The sequence below is a fragment of the Arvicola amphibius genome, chromosome 3, assembly GCF_903992535.2.
Source record: "Arvicola amphibius chromosome 3, mArvAmp1.2, whole genome shotgun sequence".
In the NCBI taxonomy this organism is placed as follows: domain Eukaryota; kingdom Metazoa; phylum Chordata; class Mammalia; order Rodentia; family Cricetidae; genus Arvicola; species Arvicola amphibius.
In genome coordinates, this window is record NC_052049.1 from 147,037,175 (window position 1) to 147,056,861 (window position 19,687).

At 41.4% G+C, this 19,687-nt stretch overlaps 1 protein-coding gene across 2 annotated transcripts in view; it reads left to right on the plus strand.

Annotated features, from left to right (window-relative positions):
* The window catches only part of Cd109 (CD109 molecule), a 101,633-nt gene that overhangs the window by 32,230 nt on the left and 49,716 nt on the right, over positions 1–19,687 (plus strand). For both annotated transcript variants that reach the window (XM_038322836.1, XM_038322837.1), the window contains 6 exons: positions 11,710–11,749; positions 13,847–13,931; positions 15,774–15,870; positions 16,398–16,539; positions 17,039–17,148; positions 19,356–19,580. In XM_038322836.1, coding sequence (XP_038178764.1) covers positions 11,710–11,749; positions 13,847–13,931; positions 15,774–15,870; positions 16,398–16,539; positions 17,039–17,148; positions 19,356–19,580 — 699 coding nt within the window. The remainder of the gene's footprint in view (positions 1–11,709; positions 11,750–13,846; positions 13,932–15,773; positions 15,871–16,397; positions 16,540–17,038; positions 17,149–19,355; positions 19,581–19,687) is intronic.

Consider the following 19,687-nt stretch of genomic DNA (forward strand, 5'->3'; position numbering starts at 1 on the left):
CTAGAATAACTTACATTGCATTTGGTCATCATGCATTTCTCCCCCCTCCCTCCCTCCCTCTCCCTCTCCCTCCCTCCCTCCCTCCCTCCCTTTCTTTTTTATTACATAATTTAAAAAAAATCAGTTCTTTGGGAGTTTCACATCAACCATCCCAATTCCATCCAAACATTACTTTCATTTTCAGGATTTTGGGGTAATGACTTGTGGGGTGTGTGGTATGCATGTACATGCGTGTTTGTGGCTGTGGTGTGTGTGTGTGTGTGGTATGCATATACATGCGTGTTTGTGGCTGTGGTGTGTGTGTGTGTGTGTGGTATGCATATACATGCGTGTTTGTGGCTGTGGTGTGTGTGTGTGGTATGCATGTACATGCGTGTTTGTGGCTGTGGTGTGTGTGTGTGGTATGCATGTACATGCGTGTTTGTGGCTGTGGTGTGTGGTGTGTTTGTGTGTGTGTGGTATGCATGTACATGCATATGTGGAGGCCAGAGCATCTTCTTTTGTTCCCTGTTTTATTTTAAATTTTTTAAAAAAGCTTTAGACTTAACTACGGAACTCCATCTTGTTTTGTTTCGAGCAGGCTCTGTCCCTGGTATTTGTCTGTCCGCCCCTCTCTGTTATAGATGCGTGCCTCCACACCCAGCTTTTATGTAGGTGCTGGAGACTTGGACTCATGTTCTCACGCTTATGTAGTCAGCATTCTCCAACTGAGCCATCTCCCCCAGCCCAGCTGCTTCTGATTGACTAACATTTTCTAGGTCTTTCACGGTAGTATGAGGGTGTTGATTGTGGGTCGAAGTGAGTTTTCTATGCGTTCATAGTCATGCCAGTTTTTTCACATGGTTATGTAACAAGTCTCAAAGCACCACAATTACGGGTTTTAGTGCCAGACCTCCCAGATCCCTGAGATCCTTCTCAGTGGAGCACCACACTGAATGGAGACACGTGGCGCTGATGAGGATACACGGGTCTAACAAGGTGGGACAACAGGCTAGACTGTAGCACGAACCCTAATTGGTCTAATAAAAACCCCCTGAGGCAGATAAAGGGGTGAATGCTGAAAGATCAGAGAAGCAGAGTAGTGAATCTTGGGGTAAAAACAGAAATGAGTTGCCTGTGGTAGGGAAGTCTATGCTGCCAGACAGGCATGAATGTTTGCATAAAACAAACTGAATATTTAGAAAGAGAAGTAAACTAAAATGATAAACAGAGCTTTTGCCCTTCTTCTGCCTCCAGTGATGTCGCGTCTCTTTCTAGTCAGTCTTCCAAAGTGAAACCCAGTTACCTAATCCTCTCTGCCTCACTTCCCCAGTCCCTCAAGTTGTGGCTTGCGGTTCCTGTTCTCCTGTTTTTATCATTTATCTCGTACACATTGGCATTTTGTGAAGTTTGCTTCTCAGTTCATTTCATACTTCATTTTAGGCGGGGTCCACTCATAGGCATGCTCTCAACCTCCATCTATGTGCCAACGGCTTTCAAGTTTGTCTCTGAGAACACATGGGTCTCCGAATCATCCCTGCGAGGGTCCCCAGCCGTATCTGGTTGTCCCCCAGCATTTTCCACTTTAACTGGATTACTCCGCCCTCCTTTCAGGATGTGTTAGCTGGTGACCTTGGCAGTCTCCTTGATATCTTATGCTTACTTACCGCTCATATCCAGCCTCCACCGACTTCCGTGGCATCCACTCTGATGTCCACTTCAGATGGACTCGTTTCTCTTCCTCCCTGCTCTCCATCTCCTTTGAAAGCTATCATCACGGTTTCCCTGGATATTACCAATGTCTCTTAGTCACCTTCTGCAAATTTGCTATTCCATACTTGCAACCCATTCTCTACACAGGCAAGAAACGCAATCTAAACAGTACTTGGACCATGTTATCCTCCAGCTTAAAGCTTTCCAAACCACTTTTCATTGCTCGCAGAGTAAAATTCGTGTATCACTGTTAACCTACCCAAGACTTGCTTGATCTGATTCCTACTTCTCCACCTCATCTCAGTTTAGCCTCCATGAATTCGATCATCTGTTTGTTATAGTTTATAAGTACATTTGGTAAGCATTCTTTCACTGGGCCGGGCTCTCTTTACAGAGAAGGCACCTTCCATTTCCATCACAGTGCTTGGCACCCATTTCCTGTTGAAGGAGTAGATGAAGGGAAGGTCAAATGGATAGATGGATGAATGTCTCATTATACTTGGGCACTAGCCTCGGTGATATGATTCAGTGGCTCCAGGGTGGCAGTTGGACCTCTCTTATTTATTAAGCCCACCATAGATGGCTCTGCTCAATTTGGGTTGAAATCCCTAGAGAAGTGCATTGTAACTACGGTTTAGAGCACAGATGTTTGGGCTCTAAAACAGCAAGGAAAGGGCAATGTAAATGTTAATAAACATTTTCAGTCACTGGGCGAGTCCTTTTATTGACTGTCATTCCTCCAAGTAAGCCAGCATAAATACAGTACACTTTTATATGATGATGCTTCCATTGCGATTTTTTGTTCATTTTAATGCTTTTTTAAAAACCAATTTTATGGTAAAAATCAAAGAGGAAGAAGATTGCCTAATACTTTATAGATAATAGGCTCAAGCATATCCTGGTTAGTAAGGATTTAAATGATGCCAGTAACATGGGACTGTTCTCTTATGAGTAAGGCCACACATGAAGGTGACAAGAGAGGGCCTTACAATAAGGAGTTGAGGGGGGTTTTAGGTGACAAATACAGAGAGCTCTGGATTCGGAGTCACGAGGTCCCCAGAGGTCCCTGGCTTCTTACATCAAATATAGAGATCAATAAACTAGGAGTCCGAAGATGCTCTAAGTCCCCAGGCCTCATGCAACAAATTCAGAGAGCTCTCGACTGGGAGCTGCAGAGATGGGCCCTAGGGATTCAGCTGAGGGACTATGGGCAAGTCATTTCAATGCTGGATTTCAGGCTTCCCTGCTGAAACCTAGAGGGCTTTTATTAGAGAATGTTTAAACTCTTCACAGCTCTGTAAGCGTATGTGGCAAGCAGATGGACCAGAGGGACCTCAGGACTTGGAGAGCAGCAAAGCAGGAGGAGGTGCAGCGCGAGGCTCTGAGCTCCGGCCCGCAGCTGTAGACACAACAGAAGCAGCGATGTGCTGGAGTTCAAAGGCTTGGGCAGCAGCTAGTAGTTGAAAAGAAGATTCAAGTCTCTGCTGCGGAGCTGTGGAAGGACATTGGATATCCACCAGGTGAATTTTGGAATTGGATGAAGGGAAGATAAGGGGAAGGATTAAAAAATTCCTACTTGATGTATCAAGATGACACATAGAATAAGCTAAAATATAGTTGACTGTGTTCATTGTGCTTACTATGGTCTTTCTGACATTGGAATCACCCCAATGAGCTTGCTTATTAAGACATTAAACAAAGCTGCTGCTTCTTTGCCTTCTTCTTTCTGCTTCTTCTTATTCGTCTTCTTCTCTCTTCTCTCTGAGGAGAGGGAGGAGCGAGGCGGATAGGAGGCGGAGGAGTAGGAGGCATGAGGCAGCGAGAGAAGGAGAGAGTATGAAGAAGAGAGAAGAGGAGCAAGAGCAGGAGAATAAGAGACGAATGCAGGTAGGAGAAGACGACTCCTGCCTCAGCACTTCACTGGCAATTCTCATTCTTATCAGCTTCGCCTCCCTCTGCTTTCTTTATGCTCTCCCCTCCTCCTTTTTCTTTCTCCTTCTTCCTTCCTTCTTCCTCTTTCTTTGGTCAGAGGTTTCTGTCCCATCTGGTCCTGTAGCTGTTCAGTCACAAAGAAACACACAGAGGCCTACATTAATTATAAAAAGCTTGGCCTATTAGCTCAGGCTTCTTAATAACTTATTAACTAACTCTTGCATCTTAAATTAACCCATAACTCTTGTCTGTGTTAGCCATGTGGCTTGGTACCTTTCATCAGTGAGGCATTCTTGTCTTCTTATCTTGCTTCCTCTGCATCTGGGCTAGGCTAGTTGTGATTTGTTTTCTCCCCCCATTTATTTTTACTTTTTGCTTTTGAGGTAGGGTCTTATTAAGTTACTCAAACTGTCCTTAACTTAACTCAGGAGCCTCCTGCCTCAGCCTCTTGAGTAGCTGATATTGGAGGCCTGAGCCACCACTAGCAGGACCTTTCCTCCTTTGAACTAGTTTGTGGAGTTCTTGACACTCTTGTTATTGCCGGGAGATATTTTGTCAGTCTCCATTGATTGGCAGCTCACAACCTCTCCTTCAGCTCTCATGCATACAGAGTGCACACCTCCTTCTTTTCTCTTGACATGGTCTCACCTAGGCCTGAAGTTGTTTTGATCTGTGTAGAGCACACCTGTGATGATTTACATGTTCTGGAAATGCAGTTGAGGGAAATTTTTAATGCCTTCTTTGATTTTCAGCTTTCGGGTGATACAGACCACCCCCAACACAGCATATACTCTTTCTGTTTTCTTTTTCTTTATTTTTTTTTTTTTTTTGAGATAGGGTTTTTCTGGGTAGCCATGGCTGTCCTGGAATTTTCTCTGTAGACCAAACTGAGAGATGTACCAACCTCTGCCTCTCATGTGCTGGAATTACAGGCATGTACCACCACTGCCAGACACAACATACTCTTGCCCCTGCTGTTCCTTGTAGGGGCCAGTGAGTAAATTCTCTTTAGTTTTTTCAAGTGCTCCAAGAGCATATGGAGTGGTAGTTTGAAGAGGCTCCTAGGACACATCCAACTTGCTGGATTGTTTTGATGAAGAACCTTTCTCTAGGTTTGAAGTAGGGGTGGAGCGACTCCCTGCTGAGTCGGGGAGGGACTGTATGCGGTACTGCTTCCCTGGGACCATTCTCCATAAACTTCTCCATAGTTTATCTTCCTCTTGACTCTTTCATGTCCTTTACACAGACGAATTGTAAGGTCAGGTTATGGACACTTACAAGTCCCACGGAGAGCCTTGCACTTTGTTTTCCAATGTGGATGTAGTTGTCTCCATTGTCTTGGGGCAGGAGACCGAAACCTATCTGAAATAGTTCCATTTTAATTACCCCTTTATGTACAATCATGTGAGAAATTCAGTTTGTCTTTAATCTTTAGATGGAGAGTAGTTGCAGGGTTGACTAGATGGCTCAGTGGTAAAGATGCTTGTTGCCAGCATAGCTGCTTGGCTTTGATTCATGAACCCACACAGTAGAGGAGGGAACCAAGTCCTTGCCTATGGCCCTCACACTCGAATACTCCTGATAGTGTCTGGAAACCAACTTTTACAAGTTGTTCCTTTTGACTTTCATACAGGGAGAGAGAGGGGGAGAGAGAGAGAGAGAGGGGAGACAGAGGAAGAAGGGGGAGAGTCTCATTATTAGAGAGACTTTTCAGTAGCCTGAGATGGTTTTCAACATTTTCTGTGCTTCCGGTCTGTAGTCTAGTCTGGCATCTGTTTTTCTGGTTTGAAGAAGGGATAGTGAACTAAAGTCTTTGTCTCCTTCAGTTGTCTCATTACCACCACAATATACCTCCTACCATGTGCATTTATTCCCACAATATACACTCCTACCATGTGCTATTTATTCTGGGACAGGAGTCTAGATAGACTATAGAAATTGCCTGAGAATATCTCCTGGATCTTTTTTTTTCCTCCCTTTTTTTTTTTGACTTAGACATTTAGAAGATCTAATCCATATACTGTGAGTGAATGTATGTGCTTTCTTCCATGGGAACACTTTGCTGTGAGTCAGCGTCCATCTGGGAGGAAAGAGGAGCTCAGAGGAAACCGATGAGCTAAGTGTTCTCTTGACTGGAAGTGTCTGCTTGGAATACTCAAGTGTCCAGGTCAGCCCTTCTCTCAGTATCTGACAGAGTGAATGTGAATTCATTTGTCAGTTATACTTAGCTTAAAAACTCGTTTTGAAGTATATTAAATTCTTCTCTCAATTTTATGAAACTTATTAAAAGAAATTTGTATGTCCCATAAAGATGAGGTTATCAATTACTTGTGTTTTGCGTTTTTTTTTTTTTGTTTAGTCAAGCTTAGTTTAGTTGCTAGAAACTAATACAGAACTAATTTGGAAATTAATTTAATTAATTCCTTTCTAAGAGTGTAAGTCAGCATGCCTGAAGAGCAAATCCATCCTAAAATCTATTTATAATAAAGTTTTTTCTCTCTCTCCCTCCCCCCCTCTCTTTCTTTCTTCCTTGTGACAGAGTTTTCTTGGGTAGCTTGCCTCTACCTCTAGCCAGCACAAGGACGACTATTTAGGATGCCATTGGGTGTCCATGCTGGTCTAGGAAAGTGGCAGAATAGATTCTCCTCTGGGGAGATCTATGTACCTTCCTAGCCTTCTAGGATTTCCCTCTTGCGAAGTGGGCCTTGAGCCAATTAGACAGCTGTGGTTCCTGCCAACGGCCTAAGAGGCATGATTACACTTTAGGTGTATCTTGTTATCCGATCACTGTTGTGGTTCATAGGCATGTGATTCCACAGTTGGGTAGGACTATGGATTTTCCTGCTTTGGCAATTGCATAGCACCATTTGGTGCTACCAAAACTAACTTGGGGAGGAGGAGGTTTTCTGGTCAGATCCAGCTTGATTTTTTTTTTTTTTTGAGTCCTGGTCTGAAGTACATGGTATCTTCAACAATAGGGATTTACCTAATAGGGAGACAGCCCAGGGCAATAGCCGTAGCCTGTGTTATCTTGGGACTCTTGCACTTTCCTGACCAAGAACTCAAAAAGATTTCTCACGCCTAGTGCAGGGCTCTTGTTAGGAGGTCTGCGGCTCTCAGGTGGAGCATTGTCAACTCAAGTGTCTTAAGCTCATTTAACACACACACACACCACACACACACACACACACACACACACACACACAGCATTTATCTTGCTAGGTCTGGGTTACCCCACTCAGTATCATCTTCTCTCTCTCTTTCTTCTTTTTGTTTGTGTTTTTCAAGACAGGGTTTTTTTGTGTAACCTGAACTGCCCTGGAACTGAATTTGTAGATCAGGTTGGCCTTCAACTAAGAGATCTGTCTGCCTCTGCTTCCCAAGTGCTGGAATTAAAGTCATGAACTACAACATCTGTCTAATAATCATCTTTTCTAGATTCATTATTTACCTACAAATTTCATTTTCTTGAAGCTGAATAGCATTCCACAGTGTATATAATATTTCATTCTCCATTTATCAGCTGAAGGACGTTTCAGTTGTTGCCACTTTCTAGCTAAGGCTGAGCAGTAGGATGTCAAGTCCTTTGAGGCATCACAAGAAGTGATGAACAGCTGGCTCTTAGGGTAGTAATTTCTCTTTAGAGTTTTGAGACTTCTCCACACTGATTCCCAGAGAGTCTGCACCAGTTTTGCAATTCCACTAATAGCAAATGAGGGCTTCCTGTTTCCCACGACTTAAAGATTCAATGCAATCCCCTAAGTCTCCATAACATTCTTCCAGCAAAGAGAACACAAAAAACATCCTAAATTCACAGAACTACGAAAGACCCCAGATAGTCAAAGCGATTCTGAGCAAAAAGAACAATGCTGGAGGATTACCATCCAGACTCAGGATATATCAGTTGCTTTTTCAGTAAGTGCACTGTCGTATCGCTGGGCATAGGGATCATCTGGCCTCCATGGTTTAAAGTGTTAGTGTCTGGCTGGCCTGGCTCTTTACCGGAAAAAAAAATATGTGGATCCCTGTGTAGACCATCAGAAGTACTTAGTCGCAGACTTTGTTTTTTGTGATTGTATATGGTACAAATGGCTGCTGCTTTGTCAAAGTTGTTATTAACTTGAGTTGTTTCAGTCTTTTCTACCATTCCCCTTTTGTTACAAGGCCTTCCTGTGCAACCAGACTGGCCTGGAATTCTTTCTCGCCTAGGCTGGTCTACTTCAAACTTGTGGATTCCCCCATCTCAGCCCTGCAGTGGTGAGGTCTCAGTTGTGTGTCACTGTGCTTTGCTCCTTCCACCATTTTTGAATATCTATTTTGTAAAAGAGTTTTACGAAAATAACTAAACTCATTGAAAAAATTGATCTAGCTTCTTGACTATCCAACAGACAATATGTTGCAAAATTTATTTTTGTTTCCCAGATCCTTTGGTCAGTACAATAATTTATTTTGCCCCTTGTAAACACCATGGGAAAGTGTGTGACATAAAGCGTGCAGTTATGACATGATTTCTTAGTTTACTATCATGATTAAAGGGTTAAGGGAAGGAAGGACTTGGCTTCTTTTTCTTCAGTTCCGTTGGCATGGCTTCTTCCTCTCTGTGGCATTGGTTCCCTGGAAACTGAGAACACAGTCGTGGTTCTTTTTCTGTGGCTTGCCTCCTCAAGACAGCCTGACTCTTTACAGGAGAAAGTTATTTTAAGATCTCAGAGGAGATGCTGTCTGATAACTGAGGCTCCTCAAGAGCTGTGGCAATTGGCCTGGGGACAAGAGTCAAGTAGGCCATGTTTATACATGTATTCATTCAACAGACATCAACAGCATGCTAAACTGGCTGCTGTGCCCCAAGGATTTCAGTTTCTTAAAGAGGGTGGAGCACAGCAAATGACTATGCATAGTATGTTAAACGGGGCACAGGATGCTGTGGGATAGAAGGGCCTGAATGACTGGGGGTGGTGTGTGGGGGGTTGCAGGGAAGAAGCTCCATCCGGAGAAAACAAACCTAGGACATTTGGGAGGACGTGACAGCAAGGGGATTTGAACCTGAATCTCTCAGCTGAGACTGGGGCTAGAGATAATGATTTAGGAGTCATTACTATAGAGACAACAGTAAAAAAAAAAGGAAAACAAAAACTACAGAACTCACGTGTTGTTTTCATGTATTAGTTAATGTTTGCTGTATATGATTAACTCAACAGAGTTAATCCCCATGCTAACTAACTTTTAAATTTAAACCTTTAAAGATTTATTTATTTGATGTATAAAATGTCCTGCCAGTATATAGGCATGTGTACCACGTACATGTCTGGTGCCCTTGGAAGTCAGTAGAGGACATTGGAACTTGTGGAACCAGAGTTATAGGTGGTTGTGAACCTCCATGTGGGTGCTGGGAATTGAATCCAGGTCCTCTGGAAGAACAAATGCTCCAAACGCTGAGACCTCCACCTCCCCAGGCTTATTTGTCTTGGCCTCAGTAGTAAAGAAACTATTCCAAAGACTAGAATTGTTCATCAGCAAATGGGGCAACTAGCTGAAATACTGAAAAGAGACTAGTTCTCTATTCAGTGACTCCCCCTTGCAGCAAGCCACCAGTCAGCTCTTCTGTGTGCCAGACTGCAACAAAACAAGTGGCTTTCCCCATGGTTGGACATGTTTGCTGAGACCATCAGAATCCTTGATTAGACAGGCTGTAAATAGAGTCAGGCTTTGTCTGCACCTTACAGTGTTTGAGCTTGTACTCATTTTACTACTTCTTGGTCGTCGTTGTTTTGGGGAAGGGCTTCTCTGTGTAGTCCTCTCTGTAGGTCAGGCTGGTCTCTAACTCAGAGATCTTCCTGCTTCTTTCTCCCGAACACTGGGACTAAAATGTGCACCACTTTGTCTGGTTCATGTCTACTTTTTTTTTCTTTTGGTTTTTCGAGACAGGGTTTCTCTGTAGCTTTGGAGCCTGTCCTGGAACTAGCTGTTGTAGACCAGGCTGGCCTCGAACTCACAGAGATCTGCCTGCCTCTGCCTCCTGAGTGCTGGGATTAAAGGCGTGCGCCACCACCGCCTGGCTGTCATTTCTACTTTTTAAAATTGGGTATCTCTGTTGTCTGAGCTTGCAATTTGTTTTTAACACTAGGTAGGGCTCTGTGTGCAGATTTGTATCAATTCTACTGTGATCTTAGAGTCCTGTAGTGGTGGTAGTGGAGGCAATTTCTGAAAAATGCTCTTCTCTCTAGTTGTCCGTCAAGTAAGCTCTAATAAACTCATTTTATGAAGGCTGGAGAGATGGCTCAGCGGTTAAGAGCACTTGACAGGGTTCAATTCACAACTGTCTGTGACTCAAAGATCTGACACCTTTACGCAGACATATATGCAGGCAACATTAATAAAACATAACAAATAAATTATTAAATAAATTATTTATTAAATAAATCTTTAAAACGATAAACTCATTTTACTCATCATGACCTTGTTTGGGGCAGTTTGTGGCCTCTTGTTGCCATATCAGTTTGGTGATAGATGTTAATTTTATATCTTCCTGAATAAGTCAGGCAACAAATACCTTCTTGTTTTTGTTTTTGAAGATAACAAAGTATAGTGAATCAGAATCATGCAACTTATAATATTTCTATATATGACATGCCAACAATTGAAGTAAGGATCATCAAGATGGAGATTCTTAAGGCTGATCCAAATAACACATTTATTTAGGATGGATATATTTCAAATTATGTCACTATGCATGTGTGTATGTGTGCACACATATGTACATGTAGAGGGAGGTATGTATATGTGAGTGTGCAGTTGCCCACAGAGGCCAGAAGAGGGCATCAGAAGTGACACTAGAATTACAGGAGATTGTAAGTCACCTGATTATAGATACCAGAAAACAAACAAGTCCTTTGGAAGAGCAGTAAATGCTCTTAAACACTGAGCCATCCCTCCACCCCCTATTTAGTATAACCTTTAAATGATGATAAACTTTAAGCAGCTCTATTCCTTTCAGCATTGGTAGTTAAGCCCCAGAGATTGATCAGTGCTTTTCGTGTACTCTGCCACTGATTTACATTCCAGACCTAGACAGGTATTTTGTCAGCACGCGAAGATTTGTTTTATATTTTGAAGTGAACTATATCTTCTCTTGAAGGTTAAGTAATATGAACTAGGTGTGGTGCCTATGGGAGGCTGAGGCAGGAGGATTATCATTAATTATGTAGCTTAACCTAGACTACATATCCTGTTCTCACCTGGGAGAGAGAGAGAGAGAGAGAGAGAGAGAGAGAGAGAGAGAGAGAGAGAGAGAGAGAGAGAGAGAGAGAGAGAGAGAGAGAGAGAGGAGAAAGACCATGCCTCAAAATATTCTTAACATAGATGCTTTGGATTAGTTGTGATTTCTAGGGAAGCTGCTCTTTTATCATCGCTGCTCTGTTTGCTGTGATAAGCACAGATCAGCTTTAGAGTGCGGGTTCCCAGTTAAATCACGTGGCTCTCCGACCGTGGCATTAGACAATGATATAATAGGAGATCTGTTTTCTTGTGAATCTTGGAAAAGAGATTAATTAATAATATCTGTTAAAGTAGGATAGGACATATTGATTTAAATGTTATACAGAAAATAATTCAAGGAGTTAGAAGGTAGAATATGTTGGTTCGTGATAACTTTGTCTTCTTGATTATTTGTAAGTATTTAAATTTTGAGTAATTTCATTTTCCTCATGTTTTTTTAAAAAGTCATATCCAAAACAAACTTTTAGTCATTTTTCGTTAGTTTGATATGTATTATCATGACTTCATAAATTTATGAACTCTTTAACCTAATTTTTGTTTTGTAAATGCTGTAAGTCAGATTAAACAATTTGTTTAAATGACTTATAATTAGGGAGGTAACCTTTTTATGTGAACAAATTGGGAAAAAAACTCTGTCTCACAAGCTTGGTACTGAAGTTGACCAAAAATAAATTTCTACAGATTAAGATGAATTGTTTTGATCTTTAAACTGTTATATGTAATTCAAAAATTATTTTCTAAATATTTTATACAGATAAGAGGACAAAATAAGCTAACTCCCATTTGGTTTTTGTCTTGTCTTCCCAATAGGATCAGCAGTATTACCAGTCATTTGAGGTCTCGGAATATGGTAAGAGTTCCTCAATGTATTTTGAAGGAAGAAAACACCCATTTATTACTTTCTATAGAGATGAGAAATTTTCAAGAGACATGCTACTTAAAATAAAAATTCCAATAAAGTTAAAACTTTAGTATTCCTTGTAGGATCAAACATACATTTCTTTGTAAATGTTCTGAAATTTCATTATAAAGAAAAAAGTAGGCAAAGTATCTAACATTCCAAAGTCAGATTTTTCTTATGACAATTTTTCTTTCTCTGTTGTTATCTTTTTATTTTTTCTCTTTTGTCTTTTGAGATTTATTGATTTTTATTTTATGTGTATAAATGTTTTTTTCTTCATGTATGTCTGTGCACCACATACGTGCAGAGCCTGTGGAAGCCAGAAGAGGTTCTTGGATCCCCTTGGAACTGGAGTTACAGATGGTTGTTAGCCATCAAGTAGGGATGCTTGAGATAAAACCTGGGTCCTCTGGAAGAGTAATCAGTGCTCTTAACTGCTGAGTCATCTCTCCAGACTGCTTTCTTTTTAAATTTTTTATTTTTTTCTGTAGTACTGTTTGGAACTTGCTTTACAGATCAGACTAGCTTCAAATTAGTGGTTATCATCTCATCTCCCAAGTTCCTGACTCCCCCCATCCTGTTGTACTTATAAAATAGTAAAACTTTTTGATTCTTTGAAAACTGGACATTGGAGTTGGGGACATGGTTCAGTTGAGAACATGGGCAACGCTTGGGTTCAGTTCCTCGCACCACAAAAACCATAATTACCAGTTTGACATGGGTCATTTTCTATATCTTGATTTGGTCAACACGGTGGAGAGAGGCCTTTTATCTCAGGAAGATCATCTTTTTGCAGGCTCCATATTGCATTATAAGCACACAGATCAAAGTAGTGGATCCAGCTGTTTTACTCAGTGGCTAGAGAGGAGGTAGACATGAGAAAAAGTCCAAGGCCTCCCTAACAGCTGATAAATTAAATAGTGGCTTTGAGTTTGTAGGTGAACCTTTTAACTTTAGTTACATAACAGTTAATGATCACTCTTAATTTAGGCAAAAGAATTCTGAAACATAGGTCGTTACATTTTTGTGCCTCCAGATCCTATGTTTCCCATGGTATTTTCACACCCATATGTCATGGCCTAGAACAGGGACCAGCAAAGTATTTTCCTGTAATGGAACTAAAAGTAGCATTTCGGTCTCTGTAGGCCTTGGGTAATTGTTATAATTGCTCATCTTTGCCTCTGTAGAATGCAGCAGATACAGAGAATATGTAAGTGAATGCTGCTGCCATTTATTAAACTTATACATCACCACATATTTATTTTTTGATTTTTTTCTAACCAATTAGTAAAATTAATAAAAGCTACTCTTAGCTTATGCCAGCCATACTGTTCTGACCCCTGATCTGGAACTGTGTGTCACCCAAAGTCCTTACCATATACAGGTGTATAGTCCTGGCGTGTATCTGGTCCCGATAGGGATGTGTTATATATGTAAAATTCATATCAGATTTCTAAGAGTTGATGAAAGAAAAAGAAAGTTGATTAATAAAAATTTTAAGTTTTGCCTAAATAATAAAACAAGATTTTAGACAAAGGAAATGAACAAGCAGCCTCTGCCAACAGTAGAGTTATTTAAAATAATATTAATTGTAAAACATTTTATGGCAGGCAGAGAGATGGTTCAATGGTTAGGAATGCTTCTTGTCTTGTAGAGGGACCAGGTTTGGTTCCTGACACCCACACAATGGCTCACAATCACTTCCAGTTCCCCGGGAGCCAGGGTCCTCTTCCTCTCCACAGACTCCTCCTGCACACATGTGGTGCACGTGCATACTCTCTGGCACTCACACGTACAGGCAAAATAGATAAGTAAATAAATGTAAAGCAACCAAGCAAAAGCCATTTCATTATTATATAAAGTTGACTTAGGAAGTATTTCTAATTTTGAGTTACATAAAGGGCATTTAAATTTAAGTTAACGTGTGTGTGAATAAATCCAAGTTCCAGAAATACCAATTATCAACTAGTTAGAACTACTCTTTATATGGTTGAACTGAAGATGCTGGTAAAACAGAGTCCTCAAAAGATTGCTCTTCTTTTCCAGTGTTACCGAAGTTCGAAGTCACCTTGCAGACCCCGCTGTACTGTTCTTTGAACGCTAAGAATTTAAGTGGGACCGTCACAGCAAAGTAAGTTGCATCTTTCTTTTGGAATGGCTCTAAACTGTTTTTTTTTTTTTTTTTGTTTTTTTTTGTTTTTTTTTTTTTTTTTTAGACAAAAAGCTCTGTATACAAGCTGGGCAGTGGTGGTGCACGCCTTTAACCCCAGCACTTAGGAGGCAGAGGCAGGCGGATCTCCATGAGTTCAAGGCCAGCCTGGTCTACAGAGCTAGTTCCAGGATGGACTCCAAAGCTACCCAGAGAAACCCTGTCTCAAAAAACCAAAATAAATAAATAAATAAACAAAAGCTTTGTTCTTACTTAAGAATGCTAGTGCAAGGTTTTGCTTTTTAGAGAGATCCTAATGCACAGTAAGCAAATGCCTGCAATGCTTTCTTTAGCCCAGGGCATCTCCAAGTCTTTGCATCCATAACTCTGCTTCCAGCTGCCACTCTTAAAATGTTTCCCATGGACTAGTGACGAAGGGGCTTGTAGCATGCATTGTCAGGTTTCTGAAACCTTGTTTATTTAGGGGCTGGGGAGATGTCTTAGAATGGGAAAAAAAATCTTATCCACAGAGTCATTTCTGTAGTCCCAGCTTCAGATTTAACCAACATTAAAAAATACATTGTGTTTAAGCGTGTATTATTATTTTAAAGTACTCCGAGCTATCATATGATATGACTGTTTTAAAGTACAACATCCTGGCATTCTGGTTCTACCTGTACTGACACAGAGCACACCAGATGCCCGAGGCCTCGGATGAGGGATTTTGGCACTGTGGTTCCCAACCAGGTCCCTACTAACATTGCTGCTTTTGTTTGGAAGGATGTATATTTGAAGGTGGATTTTTTTCCTTCCTCATCATTTGGAAGCTTCTGTATTTGCTTTGGAGTTTGCTCAGAGGAAAGATTATTTCTATATCTAATTAACAGATTCAGGAAACCTGAATTTACCATTACAGTTCGTAAAATGTAAAACAAAAAGCCCAGTGTTTGAAATAGAGATTGGAGGAACCCAGCAAACACATTTAAAAAAGATTTTTTGGCTGTGAAGTGATTTATTGAAGATTGCCTTTCTTCAATAAATGAGAGGGAATAATTAAGAGAATTAAGTAAAGACTGTGAAGTGGCAGGCAGTGAAATTTGACACCAGATGAGTTTGAAGTGATGGTTAAAAATATTATTTAAAGTTTCCTTGCAAAAAAAATTGTCATGATTTTGGTAGCTATATATGTGTGCATTTGGTACTCTATAGTCTAAGATCTGATAATCCCTTCCTGGTGAATCCTGGGACATGTGACAATCAGCTATAATGATTATAACTTCAACTAACATTTAAACATTTTTACGGACTGTGAAGTTTGTAGACATGCAGGTGGTGGCCAGCCCAGTGCTGTAAGATTTTTCAGTCTTTGGAGCTCACCACGCCTTCTGTAACGCTGGTGCTTCCTCCATGTCCTCTAAGTGGGCGAAGACGATGGCCAGACATCGTTTGAACTGATTTTAATGCTCTAGTTCTGAGGTCCACTTGGAGAACTAATCTGAAGAACCACCATTTGCCAAGAACATTCCTCGTTCTTAGTGTTTTCCTTGCTGTTTTATGTTTACATGAGATGGAGGGTTGAGAAGTAGCCCAGCCCGGCCTTGAATTTGTCCGGTCTCGGCTTTCTGACTGCCGGAATTACAGTGCCAATATGACTGACTTGTGCCTTTTTTTTTAAATTGTAGGAGACGTGTGTTCTTAATCTAATTCTTTTCTGTTAAATTGCTAGTGTCTGCTTATTGAAAGTGATATTTTTGCTGTGTTCCTCTGACACCAACAAGTTGAAAATGTAATAATATAACATTTTTTTAAAAAATTGTTTTCCAGGTATACATATGGGAAGCCAGTGAAGGGACATGTAACACTTACGTTTTTATCTTTATCTGTTTGGAGAGAGAGGAAAAATATCACGAAATCCTTTGAGGTAACTTTTACAGATATTTTTCTCTTTTACAATGGAGATATTTTAATCTTGATTAAAAAAATAGAACTTAGCTGGTTGTGGTGGCACACCCCGTTATCTCCACCCTTGAGGTGGAGGAAGGGGAAGCAGTAGTTCTAGACCAGCCTCTGCCATCTAGCAAAACAGACCAGCTGTCAGACGCTGTCTCACAAGTAAAAAAATGAGCAAACAACAGAGATCCATTATAGGAACCACAGGAAAATGTAGCCCTTATTGAAAGATTACACCCATTTTCAACATAATGCATGATAGATGGTATAAAGAATTATGAATCAGATCATAGTATGGAAAATTTAACTTTTCTTCCTAAAAATAAAGTTTTGTACAGAATTACCAAAATAAAACCCTAAGAAAAGACAGGAACTTTCTAGCACTGTACAAGCGGACAAAGTGGCGCGCAACTATCAAATGTGACTCAGCTTGAGTTTTATTTCTAGAGTTTAAATTCCTAAAGCGAAAAGTAAAATGGAAATTTTTAAACAAAACAGATAAATGGATCCGCCAACTTCTCTTTCTATGATAAAGAGATGAAGGAGGTCCTGGATTTCTTGGATGAGCACTCTGTGCACATGGACCTGGCCATCCCTGGGCCCATCGAGATTGTAGCTACTGTGACGGAGTCGCTCACAGGTTTGTGGCCACGACGGAGGTAAAATCCTGTGCTGTCTGTTAGCTGTCCGCTGTGCTAGCTCTCTCATCGCTTCTCGGGAGGTTAGTGTTGAAAGCTTTAACTTGTAGGGTGTTTCATAAGAAAAACACACAGGAGGCCTACATTTTCAGCAGACTGGCTTCTCTCTTTTCTCCTTCGCCACTTCAAAATGTCACCTGTTCCTAGACAGTTTGTTATTTTAAGAACATAAAAGTTAATTGTTTGGAACCTGTTATTACTAGTTTACTAGACTGTTCGATTGACCCAACAAACAAAATGTATTTGGTCTGTATTTGGTGTACAAACTACTGAGGGAGACTAACCGCTAGAATTCTGAGCTTCTCTTGGGACCATACTCAATCACGGAAGTAGGCTTATGTGCCCTGGTATCTTCAGCTCCTCCAGTAAGACGCTTAGGCAGACACAAGCCGTTGGTGACATACTGCTTTTACATTCTAAATGGTGCCATCCTCAATACAGGTATCTCAAGAAACGCAAGTACCAATGTGTTTTTCAAGCAGTATGATTACATCATTGAGTTTTTTGATTATGCGACTGTCCTGAAGCCATCTCTCAACTTCACAGCCTCTGTAAGTGGGTGTATTTATTACCTAAGCATGATTCTCAGTGAAATGAAACCATGGGAATCATGTGCTCAGTGTCTTTAAAACTAAGTCAAAAGGAGGTTTCTTATCTTTCCTCTTTAGGTATACGAACATGGAGAATTGCTCCCGAATGACCTTTGTCTTATATATTTTTTATAGTGGTTTCTCAGAACAGTCAATTTTTCCCCCAAAATTTACTTAACCAGCAGTTTTTTTAAAAAAATATGGATTACAACATTGAAGCTTTTATTAATGAAGAAGTGACAGTCAGAATTTTTAGTTTGATGTTAAGGACTAGATTTTAATTTCATCAAAGATATAGTATTAAAATTATTATTAAGGATGTTCTTTTTTTCAGAAAAAATGTTGAATTAATACTTAGTATTTGAATAAGTTAAGAAAAATAAATTTAAAAAACATGCAAAATGATGTGTTTATTTTTACTATTTTCATTTGTATGCCATTTGCTCATTGCTCATATTTATGCTCCATTCCCCAACTTGAACTTTGACGATGTGCTGGGCATGGTGCTGGGACAGGCTTATGAAGCTGTGGGAGACCCAGGGAGGGAAAATTTGTTTTGGGGGTGTGGATGGAGACTTTTAAGGGGTGCTTTATGGAAGAGGAAACTTTGAATGATGACAAGATTAGTAGTGGTTTAGATGTTTGCGCGTTGGCGTGGGAGGCAGGGAGCAAGATGACATAAGACAAAAAGATCTGTCGGTAAAATCAGGGTGCCATCAGAAAAGTGACTGGACCTGGGCACTCGCAGCTCAGGACTTTGCTTGATTGAACAGGAAGCACAGCTTAGTTAGGAAACGCTAACCAAGGGAAGACCCTGAGCTTGGGAGGGCCTCATGATTGGGTTGAACTTTATGCTTTAGCCAGTGAGAGGACTTGGAGCCTGTGATCACAGGTTGGGTGGGGGTGGGAGTGGGGGTGGAGTAGAGCATGTGTGGGGTTGGTGGAGGGAGAGATGCCACGAAAGCAGTGCTGGTGGAGGGAGAGATGCCGCGAAAGCAGTGTTGGTGGAGGGAGAGATGCCGAGAAAGCAGTGCTGGTGGAGGGCTGTTTGAGGTCTGAGAAAAGAGCGCAGCAGCCAGGAGTGAGTGAGATTAGGATGAGCCCTGTGGTGGTAGCTATGGGAGTGGAGAGGGAGGGAAGAGAAATACCGGACTTGGTACTCACTGAGTTTGGGAGGTGGGGTCTAGGTGGGCACATTGAGATCGCCAGTCTGTTAGGATGGCCGTAGGTAGTAAGAACAGGAAAGGTATGATGGTGTCTTGATTAGTTAATGGACTGAATCTGAAGTGACTGGGTATCAGGTAGAGAATTCCTCAATGGAGCGACTGAGTATGACTGAGGACGGGAATTTTGAATTTGGGGTTTAATCACTAAGCTATGAAGAAGCTAAGCCAGCTGAGTGGTGGAAATTTTGAAGAAAGGAAAAGAACAAGGAGCCAAAGGGGACTCAGAGTGTTACCAGACTTGGGGTCATAGTTAGGGACCCAGTAAGCCATGTTGACCTTGAGAAGCTAATTAAGGCAGACAAATTAGTGGTGAACAAAGCAAAAGGAGATTTATTCGTTGAGGTCAGAGTGGGACGAGGTACAAAGAGACCCAGCGACCTCATCCCTACAAGTCCATCTTTGGAGTCATGGACTCAAGGCTGGAGTCGAGGCCAGAGCTGGCATAGCTAAGCAGTCACAAGGCATGGCAAGGCTCGTTCCCACCAACCAATGGCCCAACTTGTCTCTCCTGTAAGATATCTAACAGACTGGAACTCTATGAGAAAGTTTTCCCCTCTGGCTGATCCAGGCCTTTCTCGTCTCCCAGCATGAGAGTCCTGGGGAAATTCCAACGTCGTATGTTCCATATTTTCGTTATCTGATAACTAAGGGCAGGATACAAGTGTCTTTTTCAAGTATCTGCACTCTTCCCAGGCCAATGACAATAGAGCATAAAGAGACATGAAGCAAGGGTCTTGGAAGGGAAGGAAGCTATGTGAGTAAGGGGACAGTGACCATGGTGTCAGAGGCTTTCTGGAGAAGGGTTACCAAACATGGATTGGGGTGCTTCCAATAACTGTGGGTTTAGCATTGGGGAACAGCACAGACGGAAACTACATTCAGCTAGGCTCAACTCTTGCTTTCCCTGTTGCCTGTCTTAAAGTATTTCGTTTTAACCATTAGGTGAAGGTCAGCCGCTCTGATGGCAATGAACTAACTCATGAAGAAAGAAGAGATCCTTTAGTCCTAGTAGTGACCCAGAGGGAAAATACCAACATCTGGGGAAGGTGGAGCAGTGGAGAGCAGGAAGCGGCTGACATCAGCATCATAAATTATACCATCCCCCAAGATGGAATCTGTAAGATTGAATTCCTGATCCTGCACAACTCCAGTGAGCTACAGCTGAAGGTACCGTGTCTTCCCATGCCACAAGCGGCGGTGTTATTGCCATTGTCATCTTGTGGGAGACAGCTGCTCAGAGTTCAGAGGGCAGGAAGTGGACACATGTCTGCTTT